We start from the raw sequence: 23,211 nt of genomic DNA, 5'->3' as shown, positions 1-23,211 counted from the left end.
CTGCATTTAGAGTATTGTGTCCAGTTTTGGGCACCATGTTATAGGAAAGATGTCAAACATGCAGAGAAGATTTACAAGGATGTTGCCAGGACTCGGGGGAGAGGTTGAGCAGGCTGGGACTCTATTCCTTGGTGCACAGGAGGATGAGGATGTGATATTATAGTGGTGTACAAAATCGTGAGAAGAATCGATTGGGTAGACACATCGAGTCTCTTGCCAAGAATAGGGGAATCAAGAACCAGGGGACATAGATTTAAGGTGAAGAGGGAAAGATGTAATTGGAATTTGAGGGGTAACTTTTTCACACAAAGGGTGGTAGGTGTATGGAACAAGCTGCCAGATGAAGTAGTTGAGGCAGGGACTATCCCAACGTTTAAGAAACATTTGGACAGGTACATGGATAGGACAGGTTTAGAGGGATATGGGCCAAACGCAGGCAGGTGGGACTAGTGTAGCTGGGACATGTTGGCTGGTGTGAACAAGTTGGGCTGAATGACCTGTTTGCACGCTGTCAGACTGTATGACTAAGCCTTAAGTTTTTATTATGCGACTGTACACGCAGAATGAATTATTTGATGTTTATTTTTTGTTCTCGAAAATAAATGTGTAGATCGGCAAACGATTCCCCGTTTCGTAACAGGGAAAGCAGTTCGAGGCGATGTTGGTTACCGGCACCAACTCGGAGACCACAGCATTATCCCCTCTTCTGGACAATAATCGTTCTGCAGCGTAAAAAAAGATTCGCTGCATGATCGACAGAGACGTGAACCAATTACGGAAAAGGCAGTAAGGAAGTTCCACCGGGTCCAGTCAACCTCGCAGTGTAGAACTAGAAACACTCCAAAGATCAGCTGAAACGTAACCGCTGTGAACTTGCTCGCTACATCACGGACCATGTCTGACCGCAAGAAGGTGTGCATCGTCGGATCCGGCAACTGGTGAGTTGGACGTTGTGTGTGACATTTGCGTGGTGTGTAAGTGGAAGGATCCCTCCTTCCTACTCAGGATCTTGCAGGACTTCACTCTGAAGAATGTAATCCACACCCACAAAAACCGCACCGTCAAATTGTTTTCAAACTCCCAAGAAAAAAATGCCATGTTTTTCTATAATCCCTATAATCCCTTTATTATCATTTGCCTTTTTCTTCCTCCATGAATCGTTCCATTATTGGGTCACCGTGCTTCCTGCTGCCAGGGCGTCAACTCTCCCGAAACCTTCCCGCACCTTTATCTCTTATCTCCTCTTTCAGACTTTGGGCTAATCGCTCCTCTTGTGGCCTCAAATCAAATGTTCCTCAATAACACATTAACCTTGATACTTTTTGTTTACATGCAAGACCTTAAGTAGCTGTGGACCTTAAGAAACCCGTGGATTTCTGCTCAGTTGGATTGTGGTAGTGGGACTGCAGGGTCGTTAAATTAGTGTTTGCAGACTTCATCAAAAACTGTCACATCCATAATTTTGCAACAAATAAAGGGATCCTCCTGATATTGTCACAATAGATGGGGGGTAGAGTCGTGTGTGAGCAGACGTTGATGTCAAGGGAGAGTCATGTGTATCAGTAAGCAGACAGTTACAGCAACACATTCCAAAGAAACTGATCAATTGAGTGCCCATGACATCTTGGTGTTAAAACTTCAAAGCCTTCTCTCCAGTTGCTTTTGGACAAATTAGAGTAACCATACCACTCCAGATACTCCCTGCCACCCTGAATTATTTTGTGTCAGATCATTTGTGTCAAAATATTTAATTTACCCACTCCCAAAGTTAAGATGTCTGAAGATGTGTGAGCAGGAATGAAGTCAGTGAGGGAGGGGAGATGTGGAAGTTTGATTTTGTCTGGTGGGGTAGTTCAAGTTCGAGTTCAAGTGAATTTATTGTCATGTGTCCCTGTATAGGACAATTAAATTCTTGCTTTGCTTGATGTTGTGTTTGATGTATGTATGTATTTATGTATTTATTACCCTTTGTCATAGAGCAATACGACATGGAAATAGGCTCTTGCTCTAACCCTAAGCCCCCAGCTCTCCATGCTAAACAAGTTGCCTACTTAAGCAAATTCTGTCACCAAATTGTATCTTGTTTCTTTCAGGGGCTCTGCTGTTGCTGCAATAATTGGCAGAAATGTTGCAAAGTCAAAGCAATTCGATCCCATTGTCAAAATGTGGGTTTTCGAAGAACTATTGAATGGAAGAAAACTCACCGAAATAATAAACACAGACCACGAGAATATTAAGTACTTACCAGGTCACAAGCTGCCAGAGAATGTGGTAAGTGAAAGAGATGCATGGGAGAAAAAAAGTGGCTCAGAAACTAAGATGTTTTATCCATTGTTCTTCAGACCATGAGTAACTGTGCACTATTTGCAAAACTATTTCACCCGCTACTCTCCGCCTTTTTTTAATGTCACAATCAGCTTTTTAAAGGCAGATATTGCTGCCCTATTATGTTCAAGATGGATGCTTTCATTTAAAATATCTAGTATAAAATAATGCAACATATCAATAAAGCACAAGCAATGTTTGATATGATTTTGTGACAGGCATGATCAATGTTGAAGTGAAAGGAAGTGGTATCTAATTAGCAATTTGTTATTCATTTACACCACATTGCACAATGAAAATAAATTGTATCACTTTAAAAGATACAACATTTGTATTTAAAACAGATAATGAATGCATTTGAGGAGGTGCATAGAAACATCGAAAATATGTGCAGGAGTAAGCCATTCGGGTCTTTGAGCCAGCACAGCTATTCAATATGATCATGGCTGATCATCCAAAATCAGTAGCCCGTTCTGGCTTTTTCCCCATATTCCGTAATTCCCTCAGCCCTAACAGCTAAATCTAAATCTCTCTTGAAAACATCCAGTGAGTTGGCCTCCACTGCCTTCTGTGGCAGAGAATTCCACAGATTCACAACTTTCTGGGTGAAGAAATGTTTCCTCATCTCAGTCCTAAATGGCCTACCACTTATTCTTAAACTGTGACCCCTGGTTCTGGACTCCCCCAACATCAGGAATATTTTTCCTGCACCTACCCTGTACAATCCTCTAAGAATTGTATTTGTTTCTATAAGATATCCTCTCATCCTTTTAAATTTCAGCGAATGCAAGGCCAGTAGACCCATTCTTTCATCATACGTCAGTCCCGCCATCCCGGGAATTAACCTGGTGAACTTACGCTGCACTCCCTCAATAGCAATAATGTCCTTCCTCAAATTAGGAGACCAAAATTGCACACAATACTCCAGGTGCAGTCTCACCAGGGTCCTGTACAACTGCAGTAGGACCTCCTTGCCCCTAAACTCAAATCCTCTCGCAATGAGGGCTTTCTTCACTGCCTGCTGTACCTGCATACTTACTTTCAGTGACTGATGTACAAGCACACCCAGGTCTCGTTGCACCTCCCCTTCTCCTAATCTGACACCATTCAGATAATCTGCCTCCCTGTTCTTGCCACCAAAGTGGATAACCTCACATTTATCCACATTATACTGCATCTGCCATGCTTCTGCCCACTCACCCAACCTATCCAAGTCACCCTGCAGCCTCATAGCATGCTCCTCGCAGCTCACACTGCCACCCAGCTTTGTGTCATCCGCAAACTTAGAGATGTTACATTTAATTCCCTCGTCTAAATCGTTAATATATATTGTAAACCCAGTCGCAATACGTCACACGCATAACCAACCCATGGCAGAATATTGAATGATTAAAGGACAAAGGGACCTTAAAGTGCAGCATAAATATTTCAAGGATAGGTGAACTGGCATTTGATATGCTTTCCTTTCATAGTTAAGACAGATAATGTAAAAGCATGAAGGTGAAAGGTTCTGCCAGATAGCCTACAGCATGTTTGGCTATACTTGGAGTACTGCATACAGTTCTGACTACAGTGTCATAATATGGGATTGCACTGGAGAGAGTGAAGAAGTGATTTACAAGAAAGTTGGCAGAACTCGAAAATTGTAGCTTTGGGGAAACGATTGAAAAAGGTTGGTTTCGGTGGAGCCGAGGAACTTTTGTGGAGTCTCAGTCGGGTAAGTGTCCGTGGCAGAGATCAAAAAACAGCGGCCATATTATAGTGTTTAAGAAGGAACTGCAGATGCTGGAGAATCGAAGGTACACAAAAAAGCTGGATAAACTCAGCGGGTGCAGCAGCATCTGTGGAGCGAAGGAAATAGGCAACGTTTCGGGCCGAAACCCTTCGGGCCATATTATAGTAATCAGATAAGCATCAGAAGGGAAATGATGAAACATTTCTGCTCCCTGTGGATGACAAGGACCAGGAACTCATTGGCAGAAAGGGTAGCAGAAGCAGAGATTTACGCCACATATAAAAATATTGGTAATGTGTGATTTATCAATAGCATTTCATAATCATAAATAACTTAAAAACATAATCTCACAAAATGTAATTGTTGTATTTATAATGTAAGCAGAAGATATGGAAGGATTGTTTCAATAACAGATAAAGGGATTAATGTTTATCAACTCTGCATTAATTAATTAACTTAATTGTATTAATTAATTAACTTAATGAATTAATTAACTTTGCAAAACTTGCTGAATCTTTTCTATTTAACATAGACATGGGAAATAACTTTGAACATAATACCTTTCATATTATAAGATTTGTTATTATGTTATGAAAACATCACACAATTTTAGATTGTCCTAAATGTAATATTTGAAATCCAGTATATAGAGACTAGAAAATATTGAGATTTTTTCTACCTTGTGGAGACATAACTGGAGTTTAAAGGAGAGCATGGAATTTTAAACAATATTGGCTCCGTATCTACAGATAAATCAAAGTGAGATGCTGCAGTAAGATTGCTGGACTTTGCTAAGTAGACATACATAACAATAATAATGGTCTTCAAGATCTTGCCTGACTAAATTGGTAGTCTTCAATACTAACTGATGAAACTGGCCTCTGTTGTAATAAGAGGAGGATAATTGAAGATGTTATCTGCCTTAGGGAACCCCTGAAACAGAAAGACAAATGGGGTTTCAACTGTTTGTAGAGAGCCTTCATATGTTCTAGGAGCCGAATTAGGCCATTTGGCCCATTAAGTTTGCTCACTATGGCTGATCTATCTTTCCCTCTCAACCCCATTCTCCTGCCTTCGCCCATAACCCGTAACATTCTTACTAATCAAGAATCTCTCTCCGTTTAAAAAATATCTATTGACTGCCTTCACAAGTGTCTGTGGCAATGAATTCCACAGATTCCCCACCCTCTGACTAAAGAAATTCCTCCTCATCCCCAAGACGTAATTCATGCCAATTTCTAACTGTGCTATAAGCTCATTCATTTTGTTCCATATACTACTTGCATTCACCTTTAGTTTGGCATTCACCACCCCTCTTCTCACATTGGTCCCGATTATTTCTGGAGACTTCAGTAACCTCTCCTGCACTCTCCCGCTCTTTAACTTCATCCGTGCAGTTTCAATTTCTTGATCCCATTCCCTCTCTATTTAGTTTAAAACCCTATCTACGGCCCTGGTTTAGCCAGGACCCTGGACACAGCCGGGTCCCAGTGGAGCCTGTCCCTTCAGAACTGCTCCCTCCTTCCCCAATACTGGTCCCAATGTCCCAAAAATCAAAATCCACTTTTCCCACACCAATCTTTGAGCCACGCGTTCAACTCTTTAATCTTCTCAACCCAATGCCAATTTGCACGTGGCTTGGGTGGCAATCCAGAGATTATAACCTTTTCGGTTCTGCTTTATTTATTTATTTTTTTATCTTATTTTTGTTTGAAGCAATTGTACAAAAAGAAAATGATCGACATAACAGTTATACAATTTTCGTACGGCTTCAGTTTTAACATTTTATGAACTAATAACTAGATCGGGAAAAAAAGAAAAAGGAAAAATGGGAAAGAAAGAAGAAAAGAAAACATTTCAAGAAAACCAAGAAAGACACGAAAAAGAAAAGAGAAACTAACGAAGGTGTAAAAGAAGCGGAGATACATCCCACTACCATTCCATACACCCGCTCACCCGACCCGAGCATCGGTTTTGAGTTTGTGTTCAACCATTATGTTGTTGAAAAATTCAATAAAAGGAGATCATATTTTTGAAAATTGATCTGGTTTGTCAGTCAAGACAAGCCTTATTTTTTCTTGATGTAGTGTCTCGGTCATTTCTGTCATCCACATCTTCACTGTGGGGACATTTATCTTTTTCCAGAATTTAAGTATACGTTTTTTCGCAGTTATCAAACCGTAGGCAAGGAAGCGTCTTTGAAATATAGTTAGATTAGGGCTGGTTCTGCTTTATTAAAAGTGAATTAGATTGAACATTTAAGATCTGTACTTTCAAATTCCCTTTGGTGTAATCGAGCACCAACATAACAAATTACCTAAAAATGATTTCCTATTTTACAGGTGGCTGTGCCAGATATTGTGGAAGCGTCAGACGGGGCAGATGTATTTGTCTTTGTTTTACCCCATCAGTTTATTGGAAAAATTTGTGATCAATTAAATAATAAGCTGAAGCCAAGTACAATTGGAATCTCGCTGATAAAGGTAATGTTTGAGAGCCCCATGAATGCAAAATCAAGGATGGGTCGGAAAAATAATTTTCTAACTGCTGTTGATTTATTTATTTCCTTCCGATGTCTTTTTCACTATAATTTAGTATATTTTCCTTTTTCACTTCCAGACAATTTTTTTGATCCCTTAACCACATCTTTACAATTTTTCGGATTTAATCCATGCTCTTCCCACTCTAGTCACTGGGCATGATATGGACAGTGTTCATAAGTATGTCAGGGTTTAAGTTGTTAATGCTGAGATGGGAATACTCTCGTTTTTGAGCCAAATATTTGGAGTTACATTTTCTGCTCCAGAAAGTCAAGGCTGGCAAAAGACATTGAGGGTCTGTTGTTTTCTGGTGAGGTAATAAATCAGGTCCCTCTAAGAAGGATGTCAGAGATCTCACAACAATGCATCAAGCATCAACAATGCATCAAGTGCCACGGTTTAGACCCCATTACTGCAACAATTTAGCTTGGAAATTGATGTCCTGAAGAAGTGATATAAGTTTACTGTGGAGAACTGGAAGGGGGAAATTACGAGACCCAAGTGTGGTTCTAGGGATGGCAAATAAATTTAGGATTACTTTCTAAAGAGAAATCCTAAAAATGAAATGGGGTTACCTGTACTGAAGATCATCTTTTGCATTTATGTCTACAGGGTATTGACGAAGATTCCTGTGGTCTTAAGTTCATATCACATATAATTCATGAGAAACTTGGTATTGAAATGTCTGTGCTGATGGGTGCCAACATTGCGAACGAAGTGGCAGATGAGAAATTCTGTGAGACAACAATTGGTAGGAAATATAACAATTATTCTTTCACTCCACTTCTGACCTTTATTAAACTGAAATTGTGCATAAACCATTGCACATTCTCAAGTGAACTACAGATTACTAAATCACTGTGACAATTGTATCAGCCATACAATTTTGTGCCAGGACTTGCAATAGAATAATTTACTAATTTTGCATAAATGTGGGCTGTTTGCTGCATCTTAAATATTGAGGTGAGAACTAGAACCTCCAGCATTATCCGGCACTATTGGTAGCATTGATGCTGATTGTGTCTTCAGAAGCACAAGTTTAAAAACACACTATTCAATAGATAAGATAATAACAATTAAAAAAGTTTAAAGAGTTAAAATTAAATTAAAAAACCCCAATAAAGTACAAAACAAAACAAAGCCGAAAGTCCCTAGTGCAACCAAGACAGTAGTAGTAGTTTAGTTGGGGTTTGCACAGTGTTCAAAAGCCTGATGGTGTTGGAAGAAGCTGCTCCTCAACCTGGACATAGACACAAAATGCTGGAGTAACTCAGCGGGATAGGCAGCATCTCTGGAGAGAAGGAATGGGTGACATTTCGGGTCAAGACCCTTCTTCAGACTCCTTCAGACCTGGGCCTGAAGAAGGGTCTCGACCCAAAACGTCATCCATTCCTTTTCTCCAGAGATGCTGCCTGTCCTGCTGAGTTAGATTAGATTAGATTAGTTTATTGTCATTCAGACCTTTCGGTCTGAACGAAATTTTGTTTCCCTGCAGTCATACATATAATTTAAAAAATGACAAAAACACACAATCAACACAAATTTAACATCCACCACTGTGAGTTCACCAAATACCTCCTCACTGTGGTGGAAGACAAAATCTTAAAGTCTCTGTCTCTTCCCTCTAGCATTTTGTGTCTGCCTTCGATTTAATCCAGCATCTGCAGTTCTTTCCAACACCTGAACCTGGGCATTCCAGTTTGTGAACTGCTGTACCTTCCCAATGGCAGGAATGAAATGAGAACATGGCCAGGGTGGTGTGGGTCCCTGATGATGCTGGCTGCCTTTTTAAGGCAGTGACTCCCTTCGATGGTGGGGATGGTAGACCAGGCAGTGTTCGCCACCTTTTGTAATCTCTTTAGTTCCTCTGTGTTCGAGTTGCTGAACCAGGCTGTGATGCAATCAGTCAATGTATAATGTACCGTACACTTGTAGAGGTTCAAGTGAGTATTAGTCGACATACCAAATCTCCTCAATCTTCAGAGGCGTTGATGTGCATCATTTAGGATTGCATCAATGTGTTGGGTCCAGGGCAGATCTTCAGAGATATGCACGACCAGGAACTTAATTGTTGGCTCTCAAAAAGGGGAAATGTTAGAAATGATAAAATATTAAATTTTGCTGAGCTGTGTATGTAAACTTTCAGTTTTACCTATTGCATATAATTGTGCCTACATTGTTTTAGAAAATGGAGATCAATATTTAAACCGGTGGTTTATTAATTTAGTACATGAACCAGTCAGTTATTACAACGTTGCATAATTATGTTGCAATGATAAGATTGTAATGCATAATATATGGTGTTAAAATTTTTAATAAGCTTAAGTGAACTCTGCAGGAATTGAATTTTGTTTTTTGTCTGTTTCATTTTCAGGATCCAAAAATCTAGATCATGGAAAGATCTTTAAGGAGCTGATGCAAACTCCAAATTTCAGAATTACTGTGGTAGAGGAATGTGACACAGTGGAAATATGTGGTGCATTGAAGGTAGTTTTAATCAGTACTTGGGAAAAGTAGCAGATGCTGGAAATCTGAAATTAAAAAACTGCTAATGCTGGAAATCTTCAGAACTTCCATGGAGGGAGAAACAAGGTTAACGTTTCAGGTCTAAAGACCTCTCACCATCCCTGAGCTCTATCTCCACCATTATCTTTTTCTTGCTGAAGGACAGAAATTAATTTGGGTGGTCACTGTGGTACAGCGGTAGAGCTGCTGCTTTACAGCGAATGCAGTACCGAAGACCCGGGTTCGATCCTGACTGAGGGTGCTGTCTGTACGGAGTTTGTATGTTCCCCCCATGGCCTGCGTGGGTTTTCTCAGAGATTTTCGGATTCCTCCCACACTCCAAAGGTTTGTAGGTTAATAGGCTTGGTAAATGTAAAAATTGTCCATAGAGGGTGTAGGATAGTGTTAATGTGCGGGGATCGCTGGTCGGCATGGACCTGGTAGGCCGAGAGGCCTTTTTCTGTGCCATATCTCTAAACAAAACTAAAATTCTTGAAAAAAGAGTTTCTATTTACTTATAGATCACATAGATCAATGGGGCACAAGAACAGGCCCTTCATCCCACAGTGTGTGTGCTGACCACGTTGTCAAGGCCACCTGCACATAATCGATCTTCCTGCATGTCCATGTGCCTATTCGAAAGTATTTTAAATGCTTGTATCATATCTGCCTCCACCACTATCCCTGACAGAGGATCCCAGGTACTCACCACCATCTGTGTAAAAAAAAAAGTTGCCGTGCACATCTCCATGAACCTCCCCCCCCCACCCCGCCACCGATAAGCACCCTTTGATATCTTTCAACCCGGGAGAAAGGTTCTGACTATCCATTGTATCTTTGCTTCTCATAACTATTTACTGTACTCGTACAAATATGTATGTATCCAGAAGGCTCCTTGGGTTTTGACAGATTCCTGAGGTCCTCTGTCCCAACCATCTATTAGTACTCCAAAGAAAAAAATGTATTCCAAAAGTAAAATATATTTCAGTACCCATTTACGTAAGTATATGGAAATCTAGTGATTTCTCAACTGAAACCTGAGCCTCCTATAAACATTTTGGAATATTTGGAAACTGTACTTTGTATAAGTAATTTAATGTTGATACACAAAAGAGTGTAAGCCTCACGAAAATAGACATGCATACTTGTTTTGGGTTATTTAATGAATAGCAGAGTGCTTATGAACTGTTATTTACTTCTGTCTGAATTGTAATTTCCCATTTTTGGAGTTCAGTTTATCAATTATATTGCCATTGTTTGTTTCCAGAATATCGTGGCTGTGTGTGCTGGCTTCTGTGATGGCCTTGGCTGTGGTGATAACACTAAAAGCTGCTGTCATTCGTTTGGGATTGATGGAAATGTTAGCCTTTGCCAAGTTATTTTGTGCAGGGCCAGTTACATCATCAACCTTGCTGGAGAGTTGTGGAGTAGCAGATGTTGTTACATCTTCTTATGGGGGACGCAACAGAAGAGTCGCAGAAGCCTTTGTGAAAACTGGAAAAGTATGAATGAATTTTTGACATTGATTATATAATATCTTTGCATCAATATGAATAATATTCCTATTTTAATTATCAATTCATTCAATTTATTGATGTGACAAGGTAAATTGCAGGTTGTATTTTGGATGAGAACATGTGAAATGTTATTGGTAACTAGACTAAGTGGGACCCGTTGGGTCCCAGGCACACGGGAGGCCTGGTCCCCCAACACAACCCATTCCCCAACGCAATATTCCATCACTCACCTGTTCCCCCAACGCAATGGCGGGAGCGTTCTGTAGCCGGGGTACGAGGACGGCTTTAGCCGAGAAGCATCCTGCAACCAGCAACAGCTTCAGGCGGGGCATGTGGGGGATGTAGGGGAGGGTGGGGTGTGTGTGGGAGGGGGGGGGTGCTGTGGGGGGGGGGGGGGGGGTGTTTGGGGGGGGAGGAGGGGGAGAGTGTGGGGGGGTAGAGGGTGTGTGTGGGGAGGGGGTGTGTGTGTGGAGGAGGGGGGGGTGTGGGGGGGGGATTGGCTCATTGGCTCATATCCCCCAAAACCATTTCAATTCATGTAGCTGTACCTTTCAAATGTTCTTATTAACAGTTATATTTTTGTGACTAATTTATGATAGATTAGACATCATGTAGTAGAACTTAGATTTTTGCTAACTTTTACTATCTTTTACCCAGTCTATTGAGATATTGGAAAGCGAGATGCTGAATGGACAGAAATTGCAAGGACCTCAGACTTCAGCAGCTGTTTATAGAGTTCTCAAAAAGAAAAACTTGGTTGACCAGTAAGTATTTGAATAATAGCTGTGTTCGTTAATTGCATTTTTATTAGAATACTGCACCAAGTGGGACCCTTTCGGCCCCGTTCCCCAACGCAATATTCCACCACTCACCCATAGCCGTCAACTGCGCCGGCGCGGCTGACATTTTTAAAATATAAAAATGGCAATAACTTGTAAAAAATAAGATCAATGTGAACGCATCTCACTCTCCCTCTTTAGTCCCCTATTTCCCTCCTCCATTATCTTTGCATGCTCGGCTGACGGCATCTCTGGAGAAGTGTCTCGATTCGAAACGTCACCTATTCCTTTTCTCCAAAGATGCTGCCTATCCCACTGAGTTACTGCTTTTTTTTGTGTGTATCCCCACTGCTGACTGGTGCTCGGCTCTCGCCGGCACCGAGGGGGTTAACCGGCAGCTGCTGGATAAGGCGAGAGGTGCAGCTGACAGTCCCTGGCCCATCGGGAACGGGTTCCTCGGGAGTTGGAGCAGAGTTGAGCTGGAGTTAGCGCTTCTTCTCCACGCTGGCTGTAAGCCTGGGGCCGCCACTGCTCCGGGTCAGCTTCCCGTCAGTCCAGAGTCACCCCGTTCATCTCCGGCCACCCCTAAACAGGGATGGGACATTCGGGATGGGACAGGGATGGTCCAGTAGCATTTCAACAGCACTTGCAGCGCCAGAGACCCGAGCTCGATCCTGACTACAGATGAGACATAGGTCTGTACACAGCTGCCAACAATGTCTCTCCCCCTGTCTCCCACTCACATCTGCTCCCTCTCTCTCTCTCACTGTTACATCCCACTCTCCCACTACCTGGCACCCCCGTTCCTCAGATCAAATATATTTTTACACATAAATTATGAATAAAGATAAGAAAATGTTTCAAACAAAAGTAATATTTTCTTATTCCAGTCTTCTTATCGAGTCCACACACAAGATTAGTTGTTCAGCCAGAGCTGAACACACATCTCGGCATCTGCATACAATGGTGTCTGTCTTGTCGTGTCTTGTGCTTCTTGTGCGTGGTGGTGGAAAGATTGGCGGAAAAAGGGTCGCGACGTGAACGCTCTTTCCTTGACTCCCTTCTTATTCCAGTAGCAAACACATTAAGGATTAAATGAAAATAATAAATTATTTAACTTTTTGAATATCTCATAATTGCAGATTAATGAACTGAACTAGAACTGGGACTGCGTGAGTAGTGTGTGAACAAGAAAGGAAGCTATTGAGTTGACAGAATTCCAGATTAATTCCTTGGTAGAATAGTTAACAATTTATACACTGCTTATACAGCCAGCGCTTCGTTCAGTTTTTCTTTAACACAAATGACTGATAAATCCCATGATTCCTTGCGTTTTTCAGAATACCGAACTCGCTTATAGGAACTGATAGTGATTTGTGCTGATGAGGAAGTCAAGGATCCTGTTACGTAGGGATAAGCAGAGACTGTTACAGTTGGGGTTGCATTGATAAATTTGGAAGGAATGAGGGTCCTGAACATCGATCTGTAGTCGATGAACAACAGTCTGACAGACATGTTCACGTTGCCCAAGTGGGCCAGTGAGAGCCCATCCCCTGTTGACATTTTGTGGCAGTTGATAAATTGGAGTGAGTCCAAGTCTTTCCTAAGCTGGAGTTTATATGTTGATATGCATCACAACCAACCTCTCATAGCATTTCATCACCACAAGGTTACTGGTGGGTATGTCACATTATTGAGGCGTCACCTTACTCTTTTTGCCCTCCAATGTAATTGATGTCCATTTAAAAAAAGGTGGGAACTTCAAACCTTCGTAATGCAAGGTTGAATATATCCGCAGAAACTCCAAACAGATGGTCCATGCAAGTTCTAAGAATGCAGGCAGATCTTACATTGCAAAATACATACAGTAGCATGCTGATTATTACCAGACGGACGATTGAAAGGTTTAGCGAAAACTTTGAGAAGATAAGTGATCATACCTCTGGGAATAACTCAGCTGAAGGTGTTAATGTCCACATAATACTGAGACCAAGAAGCCAGTACAGTACCCACAGTGTGCTGCAGTGTCGAGATGCCTTTTTTCAATTAATATGTTAGAACATAAAATATAGAACAATACAGCACAAGAACGAGCCTTTCAGTCCACAATGCCTGTGCCAAACATGATGCCTAGATCATCTCTTATTTACCTGCACATAATCCATTTACCTCCATTCCTTGCATATCCATATGCCTATCCATAAATCTCTTAAAGGTCACTAGCGTATCTCTCTCAACAACACCCCTGACAGTACATTTCAGGCATTCGCCATCCTCCGTGTAGAAAATTTGCCCTGCACATCTCCTTTAAACGCTGCCCTTCATCTTAAACCTATGCCCTCTATTATTTGATTTTTCCATCCTGGGGAAAAGTTTCTAACTGTCTACCCTATCTATGCCTCTCAAAATGTCATCTACAGTGTCCTCCATAATGTTCGGGACAAAGAATTCATCATTTATTTATTTGCCTCTGTACACCACAATTTGAGATTTGTAATAGAAAAAATATCACGTGGTTAAAGGGCACGTTGTTAGATTTTATTAAAGGCCATTTTTATACATTTTGGTTTCACCATGTAGAAATTATTACATAGTCCCTCCATTTCAGGGCACCATCATGTGTGGGGCACAGCAATGTCATGTAAATGAAAGTAGTCATGTTTAGTATTTTGTTGCATATCCTTTGCATGCAATGACTGCTTGAATTCTGCGATTCATGGACCTCACCAGTTGCTGGGTGTCTTCTCTGGTGATGCTCTGCCAGGCCTGTATTGCAGCTATCTTTAACTTATGCTTGTTTTGGGGGCTAGTCCCCTTCAGTTTTTTCTTCAGCATATAAAAGGCATGCTCAATTGGGTTCAGATCGGGTAATTGACCTGGCCACTCAAGAATTGACCATTTTTTAGCTTTGAAAATCTCCTTTGTTGCTTAAACTGTATGTTTGGGATCATTGTCTTGCTGAAGAATGAACCGCAGGCCAATGTGTTTTGAGGCATTTGTTTGAACTTGAGCAGATAGGATGTGTCTATACACTTCAGAATTCATTATGCTACTACCATCAGCAGTTGTATCATCAATCAGCAGCAGCCAGACATGCCCAGGCCATAACACCCCCACCACTGTGTTTCACAGATGAGGTGGTATGTTTTGGATCTTGGGCAGTTCCTTCTCTCCTCTATACTTTGCTCTTGCCATCACTCTGATATAAGTTAATCTTTGTCTCATCTGTCCACAAGACCTTTTTCCAGAACTGTGTTTGCTCTTTTAAGTACTTCTTGGCAAACTGTAACCTGGCCATCCTATTTTTGTGGCTAACCATTGGTTTGCATCTTGCAGTGTAGCCTCTGTATTTCTGTTCATTAAGTCTTCTGTGGACAGTGGTCATTGACAAATCCACACCTGACTCCAAAAGAGTGTTTCTGATCTGTGGGAAAGGTGTTTGGGGATTTTTCTTTATTATGGAGAGAATTCTTCTGTCATCAGCTGTGGAGGTCTTCCTCGGCCTGCCAGTCTCTTTGTGATTAGTAAGCTCACCAGTGCTCTCTTTCTTCTTAATGATGTTCCAAACTGTTGATTTAGGTTAGCCTAAAGTTTGGCTGATGTCTCTAACAGTTTTATTCTTGTTTCTCAGTCTCATAATGGCTTATTTGACTTTCATTGGCACAACTTTGGTCCTCATGTTGATAAACAGCAATAAAAGTTTCCAAAGATGATGGAAAGACTGGAGGAAAGACGAGGTGCTGAGAGCTCTCTTATACCTGCATTAAGGAGGCATTTAAACACACCTGAGCAATTACAAACACCTGTGAAGCCATGTGTCTCAAACATTATGGTGCCCTGAAATGGGGGGACGATGTGTAAACACAGCTGTAATTTCGACATGGTGAAACCAAATGTATAAAAATGGCCTATAATAAAATCTGACAATGTGCGCTTTAAACACATGTGATTTTTTTTTCCATTAAAAATCTCAAATTGTAGAGTACAGAGGCAAATAAATAAATGATGAGTCTTTGTCCCAAACATTATGGAGGGCACTGTATTCTATCAGGTCACATTGTAACCTCCGGCATTCCAGAGGAAAAAATTCAAGTCATCCAAATCTCTCCCTGTAGTTAATGCCCCCCTAATCCAGGCATCTTCCTGGTAAATCTCCTCTGCACTCTTTCCAAAGCCCTCATACCCTTCCTGTAATGGAGTAACCAGAACTGCACACAATACTCCAAATGCAGCCGAACCAAAGTCCTGGTGAAACTGAAGCCCTCTCTGTTGTATTGCGTTGATGTTAAAAGATTCCATGGCATTCATTTAAAGTGCATGACCTGCTATGTTTACTGGTTAACAACAAGGACTAAACTTCTAATAATTGAATAATAATCAAAATTGAGTACAAAATGTATTGGCCAAGTATGTATACATACAAGGAATGGTGCTTGGTGCTTTGCTAGGCACACTTGATTTGCAGTAAATTTGAGAATTCAGTGCGAATGAGCGAGATTATATATATGTTTCTTTTTCCACTGGGGATGAGCAATAAATCTTGGGTTTGCTGGTAATGCTCATGTCTGAGATTAGAAAGGTAATGGAATCAGGGCAGCAGGTTGCCTTCCCAGGAGTGAACATAGCTGAGAACTAGGTGCCCTATTTTGAAATCTTCTCCACTGTGCAAACTGCAGGAGATTGGGCAAAAATCTTATACTACTGTAGTAACACTCCTTTGTTGGATGTCTATACGGATTAATATATTTGTGTACTTGGGATATTAAATCCTTATTTCTTGTTCGTAGGTCAACTGTTTCAGATTGATGTTTGTAACTTTTACAGGTTTCCACTCTTTGTTGCTGTTTTTCAAATCTGTTATGAAGGTAGGCCGGTCAGAGACTTCATCACCTGCTTGCAGAACCACCCAGAACATTTATAACTGAGGACACCTGCAAGTCAATGTATATTCAGTCAATGTTTCACTTTCACAGGTAATGAGAGCGTAGTGCTGGATACTCCCTTTTATAATAAAATAAGATGCTTTTATTGGTGAAAAGTATCATTGAAAATTTATAACCATTTCTACGGTAATTTTGCCTTTTTAACTCTTCAAATGTAGCTTTTTGACAGCTTCAGAAAATTAATTCCATCTCTAAAATGCTATTTTCATTAACATCTCTACCAATATAACCTATTAGTGAATTGCTACTGTTAGCTTTAGTGTATATTATACCAATGTATATACACTATTGATCATGCAGGAAATTGTAGTTAATGAAGCATTCCAGTCTTTTTCATTTAGTTGGATCTGCCTTGCATTCAGAAAGGCAATGACGTGGAAAAAACATGATGGCTCTCACATGATACAGACAGTGAAAATGCAAATTTCTCCACTCAAGAACAATTTGTGTAATTATGGAGAAAACAAAAATGTTGCGTTTGTTTTCACACCCATGAAGCAGTGATTTTTTTAAAACACACAAATTACTGTAATCACATTTTTTAAGGAACTTGTTTTCAATGTACAAATCACTGCCTTTTAAAAATAAGTTTGCTAAGTGTTTTCATACAAAGCTCTAATGGCGGGTGGACTGGGAATCAAATATTATCGCTTTATATTTTATATTAATTCAATTTATGTGGAATAAAAATGTTCTTTACAGCATTCCTGTGGCAGTATATTTTTTACATATTTGTGAATTGCTGAAATATTACTGCATCAAAGCTTATTCTATTTTGTTGCTTTCTTTTTTATTCTTCCATAGGAAGGTGGCATTGAAAATGAAGCCAGTGTTTGTTGTCCATTATATAGTTGCCCTTGAGGTGGTGACAGTAGTAAGCGACCACTATGAACTGCTGCAGTTAGGGTATAAGGTCCCTGAAGTGGCCTTCCAGCATTCTGACACATCAGCATTATCATTCATAAATATCCAAGGTAGGGCAGTGTTCTCTTGTGCTGACTGCTCCTGGCCTTATAAACAATGGAGTTGTTGCATACACACATAGTTCTGGTATAACACGTGATTAAATAATGTGAATTGGATAAAATGCAATTAATGAATTAGGGATCAAAATTTACAGCAGGATCTTGATCAGTTGGGCAAGTGGACCGAGGAATGGTTAATAGAGTGTAATGCAGAAAGGAGTTAGATGTTGTATTTTGGGAAGTCAAAACAGGGAAGGATCTTCACAATGAATGGTGGGGCTCTGGGGAGTGTTGTAGTGCAGAAAGATCAAAGAGTGGTACATAATTCCTTGAAAGCAACGTAGCAGGTTGATAGGGTGGTCAAGAAGGCTTTCAGCACATTGGCCTTCATCAGTAGGTAGTGAGTATAGAAGTTGGGATGTTATGTTACAGTTGGATGTTGGTGAGGCAACATTTGGAGTATTATGTGTAGTTTTGGTCACCTTGCTATATGAAAGATACAATAACAACATTTAAAAGACATTTGGACAGGTACGTGATCGGAAAGGTTTGGAGGGATATGGGCCAAATCCAGGCAGGTGGAACTAGTGTAGATGGGGCATCTTAGTTAGCATGGGCAAGTTTGGCTGAAGGGCCTGTTTCCATACTGTACGACTATAACTTTAATTAGGTCCTTTAATGGAAAGTGCATGGTAGTTAGTTACAAAGGAAGAACCTTACCATGAAGGGAAGAAGGTTAGTCACTGCTTGCCAAAGGGTAACCACTGAACCTGATGGGTTGAGCACATATTATCTAAATGGTGGCCGATTGGGAAAGGGGGAGATGCAGCGAGACCTGGGTGTCATGGTACACCAGTCATTGAAGGTAGGCATGCGGGTGCAGCAGGCAGTAAAGAAAACGAATGGTATTCGTACAGTATTGCGTACAGTTTTGGTCTCCAAATCTGAGGAAGGACATTATTGCCATAGGGGGAGTGCAGAGACGGTTCACCAGACTGATTCCTGGGATGTCAGGACTGTCTTATGAAGAAAGACTGGATAGACTTGGTTTATACTCTCTAGAATAGGAGATTGAGAGGGGATCTTATAGAAACTTACAAAATTCTTAAGGGGTTGGACAGGCTAGATGCAGGAAGATTGTTCCCGATGTTAGGGAAGTCCAGGACAAGGGGTCACAGCTTAAGGATAAGGGGGAAATCCTTGAAAACCGAGATAAGAACTTTTTTCACACAGATAGTGGTGAATCTCTGGAATTCTCTGCCACAGAGGGTAGTTGAGGCCAGTTCATTGGCTATATTTAAGAGGGAGTTAGATGTGGCCCTTGTGGCTAAGGGGATCAGGGGGTATGGAGAGAAGGCAGGTACAGGATACTGAGTTGGATGATCAGCCATGATCATATTGAATGGCGGTGCAGGCTCGAAGGGCCGAATGGCCTACTCCTGCACCTAATTTCTATGTTTCTATATCTGGAAGAGTTAATACCACTGCATTATTTTTTACTTTAATGAACAATGGAAATATTTCATTTTGTCTCCGCAATGATTCAAACCCTTCAACAGTGACAGCACTCCAATAATGCTGCATCTCATTCAGATCTCTGCATGTTTTCAATGAAATGCTTCACACAATATTTCTTCTTAGCCATATCTTCCTTAGCTATATGCTATACATTATTATTATAAAAATAATTTTTGAATATTTAACTTGAGCATAAATTACTGGATGGTTTAAGATTATTTTGGATTATTATAAATGGAGAAGCTCCATTTTGGCCACATGTGATTCGTGTAATGCAGAGGTGGTGTAGCACACCCTCACCGAGCGGTAGAGCTGCTGCCTTACAGCGCCAGAGACCTGGGTTTGATCCTGACATTGGGTGCTTGTCTGTACAGAGTTTGTGCGTTCTCCCCGTGACCTGCGTGGGTTTTATCCGAGATCTTTGGTTTCTTCCCACACTCCAAAGACGTACAGGTTTGTAGGTTAATTGGCTTGGTATAAATGTAAAATTGTCCCTAGTGTGTGTAGGGTAGTGTTAATGTGCTGGGATCGCCGGTTGACATGGACTCGATGCGCCAAAGGGCCTGTTTCCTCATGGTATCTCTAAACTAATCTAAAAGGCAACCAACAATATTTGGATCACGGAAAAAAACTGTTGGTTCTAGTGCCTCGCTTTCTTTAAAGAATCACAAATATCTGAGAAGAAAGATGCTGTAAAAATATGGGATATATGAGCATAGTATATGTCTGAATAGTTTATTATTTTCATCTTAAGGCAGATTACCTTTAATAAAGTATCATCAGTCCAATTAAAACAAGCACTGGAAAAAAATGAATACAGTGTCTACAGAACCATTGTGCAATGACTAAATGGTGGATGACACACTGGTGGGCAAGCATTGCCGATGTCAAAACACGACAGACAGTCCAAACTTCCTGTGTTACACCCAGTCATTCATCTATACATTGACAGACTACTAGCCCTATTTGACTGTATAAATGAGTTATCTGTAACTCAAATAACCAATCTGTCAGTTGGGCAAGAAATCTGAAGGACAATCAAAAGTACTTGAATACTTAAGATTCAAGATTCAATTTAATTGGCACATGTACCAATAAAGATACAGTCAAATTTGAGTTACTTTATAATTTGGAGAATAAATTCATACTTATTTTTTGCCAATTTGTTGTAAATTTCCTTCTCTTTATTTCCTTCTCTTTAAGTTATGCTTTTGAAAGTGTATTCCTGATTCGCCAATGTGCAAGGAATATTCAAACATTTTAAAATCCTATTTTATGGACAATCTGCCTTGTGTGAAAAATATTTTACAAATTCATAATTCCTTTGTTCATTTGAAATGTTTTAATACAAGTTTACAATGTTAAAATTCGATGGCAATTGCAAGATCATGCTCCATTTTTGAATCAGTTGGGCAAGAGAAATAGAGGAAGTCGGGATGTGCTGGCTTCCTGTACAGCTCAGAAAATGTGTGATGTTAAATCTCGTAAAACTTTATTAATCATTGAACAATTTAAGTTCCTGCCCCTTATCTTTGTTCCTAGTTGTCTCATCATTCAGTCACAATTACTTTCCAAATGATAAAAGATAAATAATATTTGCAACTAAAATATGTTTTCATCATCTGCGGCTTTCTAAATTTTTTTTTTAAAGTTTGACGTTAACTAAAGTGTTATTTCTGCCAGCATCATTAGGACTGCCACCAGCCACATGTTCTCCTAATTTATCATTTCAAAGGGTTTGCTCCCGTTGTGACTCCCTTGTCCATTCCTTTCTTTGTCCCCACCTCTTGTACGGCACCTTTCCATTTCAAGGTCGAGGTCAGTTTATTGTCACATGTACCAATTAAGGTACAGTGAAATTTGAGTTACCATACAGCCATACTAAAGTGAAAAGCAACAAGACACACAGTCACATAAAAGTTAACATAAACATCCATTACAGTGGATTCCACACGCCTCACTGTGATGGAAGGCAATAAAGTTTAATTTTCTTCCTCGTTGTTCTCCCACGGTCGGGGCAGACAAACCATTCGCAATCGGGGCGATTAAAGCCCCCGCAGCTGAAGGTTAAAGCCCCCGTCGGGGTGATCGAAACTCCCGCGTCGGGGCGGTTGAAACTCTTGAGTCGGCCTCTTCTGACCAGAGACCGCGTTCAAAACCACAGGCCCAGCGATTGGAGCTTCATTCCCCGGCAAAGGGATTGCAAGATCCGCGATGTTAAAGTCCCGCAGACTCCCACGGTTAGGAGCGTCTGGTCGTTCTCCAGGAAAGGCCGCTAACTCCACGATGTTAGGCTGCAGTGGGGACGGAGATACGATATGGAAAAGAATTGCATCTCCGTCGAGGTAAGAGATTGAAAAAAAAGTTTCCCCCAACCCACCCCCCACATAAAACAAACCAAGAAATACTAAAACATACTTTTTAACACATAGTAAAAATAACAAAAAGAAGAAGGGTCTTGACCCAAAACGCCACACATTCCTTCTCTCCAGAAATGCTACCTGTCCCGCAGTTACCCCAGCATTTTGTGTCTCCCTTGTTGGGTAAATTAAGGAAAATGATAAGTCTCTGAACCTCTTTAAATTTGAAGAACCTCTTGATGTTCTCCTTGGTTGCTTCCCACCAGTGTGTCGGGGAGTCAAGGAGGGGCTTCACCATTCTCCAACATGCGTAGTCCCTCTCTAGCTCCTCAATGTTCTCTGGGGTCAACAGCTTCACATTTAACTTCCACGTCCCTCTGCCTGCCTTCCGGTCCCCCTGTCGGTGGCAGGAAGCCTGAAGGAGGCAGTGAGATCGGCGTGTCTGAACGTGACGGCGTTCGACGTGAAGAGGAAATCTATCCGGGATCAGACGGAACCGGCCGCTCGCTCCGCACGGGTGAGGCGTACACATTAATCAGCCGGAGCGGAGAGCCCCGGTACATTACATCCACTACCAGGAGACGTCCCCTACCACCTGGGTGATGGCGAACCTCTCTCCCCGCAGCAAGGCCACAGACCGGATGAGCGACAGTCATTGCCTCCCGACTATACCGACAGTCCGTGGGGGCCACCATCGCGACCACCTCCGACAGCAGCGGAAGTGTTACAGCCTGCACTCCTGCAGAAAAGTCATGTCCACCTTGACGTTGGCCAGGTACTGCGAGGCGTTTACACATCACGCAGTTCTTCACACTGCGCACGTTTAGCGATGCGATCTTTAGCTCCATTATCCTTACAAAGGTATTGACCGCCATCTTGTCCTCTCATGCCGACCGCTCTGGTGAATTGCAGAACCGTTTCGGGGCTCAGCTACTGGGTGCAGGCATCCTCAAGGAGAGGGGTCTCCTCTGGCGTAGCTAAAACTGCAAACCGTGGTCCATCACGGGTACCGACTTTCCCACCATTGAAAGGATTGATGGGAAATGCTGCATCAAAAAGTTATCTGTGTCCCTCTTTGACTGTGATATTGGCAACCTAATCTCCCACCTGCAACACTTCATATTCTATGAATTTGCTTCTACATTAGAATCACCATATCAAAATAAGTTGCAGATTGGTTTCATTTATGTGTACACATTTTATTGATTGATTATTTTGCTGATAGATCGGGTCCAGAACGTTACTGCGATAGTTGCCAACAAAGGAGCAAACTATTGGCTGGTTGCTAATTTATGCAAATTAACATGTATGCTGGGAAATGATATAAACTATATTTCTCCGTCATTAGTAAGTTTATAAATGACGGGGAAAGATCGATAGAGCTTGTGTTTAATTCCCTCCTGGATTTGGTCGGGGGTAGAGGACCTCGGGTTTGGTCGGCCTGACTCAAAGGTGTATTGCTGTGCATGGAGAGCGTCGCGGCGGCTGCTTAAAGGTAAGGCTATACTTTTAAGGATCATTTCTATAGTCTGTGACTAGAGAAATCGTGTACTAAAGAGTAAGGTCTCACCAACCACGATGAGGAGTTGCAGCGTTCCCTCCTGAGCGCGAAGCGGTCCTCCGGCTTTGTTTTATACAAGTGCTGGTGGGCATTGATGACCGTTCCCTGCCCCCATTGCGGGGGCTGTGGAGGGAGGAAACGCAGTCTGAGTGGTTGGCTTTATTATAATAAAAAAGAGATGAACATTTGTACCTGAGCACGATTCATGACATTTGAATTTGGTGATTTTTTATGACCAGCACAGAATCAGGTTCAAAAATGTTTTTTAAATACTTCTAAAAATAGACTTTATACTGAATTTAAAAATACATACAGAACAAAAATTGGCTTTCTCAGCATCCATATTCAGATGTTTTGAAGGAAATGAATGGACACTGTTTCAGCTCTAAACACTAAATATGGCTCGATTGTAATCTTTCTGCTGACTGGATAGCATGCAACAAAAGCATGTCACTGTACACGT

The 23,211-nt window shown here is 41.2% G+C and overlaps 1 protein-coding gene and 1 non-coding gene across 2 annotated transcripts; both read left to right on the top strand.

Moving 5' to 3' along the window:
- Positions 1 to 610: 610 nt before the first annotated feature.
- LOC129698606 (glycerol-3-phosphate dehydrogenase [NAD(+)], cytoplasmic-like) lies at positions 611 to 17,048 on the top strand. The gene is given in 9 exon segments (XM_055637716.1): positions 611 to 938; positions 2,094 to 2,271; positions 6,403 to 6,543; positions 7,213 to 7,351; positions 8,975 to 9,087; positions 10,373 to 10,429; positions 10,431 to 10,607; positions 11,280 to 11,386; positions 16,226 to 17,048. Coding segments are annotated over 9 exon segments (1,053 nt in total). The 5' UTR covers positions 611 to 894; the 3' UTR covers positions 16,323 to 17,048.
- A 5,636-nt stretch (positions 17,049 to 22,684) lies between these two features.
- LOC129699180 (small nucleolar RNA U3) lies at positions 22,685 to 22,902 on the top strand. Its single transcript, XR_008723793.1, has one exon. It is a non-coding gene; the product is annotated as a small nucleolar RNA U3 (small nucleolar RNA).
- Positions 22,903 to 23,211: the final 309 nt, after the last annotated feature.

This window comes from Leucoraja erinacea, chromosome 7 (genome assembly GCF_028641065.1).
Source record: "Leucoraja erinacea ecotype New England chromosome 7, Leri_hhj_1, whole genome shotgun sequence".
NCBI lineage: Eukaryota > Metazoa > Chordata > Chondrichthyes > Rajiformes > Rajidae > Leucoraja > Leucoraja erinaceus.
This window is presented reverse-complemented; position numbering and strand designations above follow the sequence as displayed.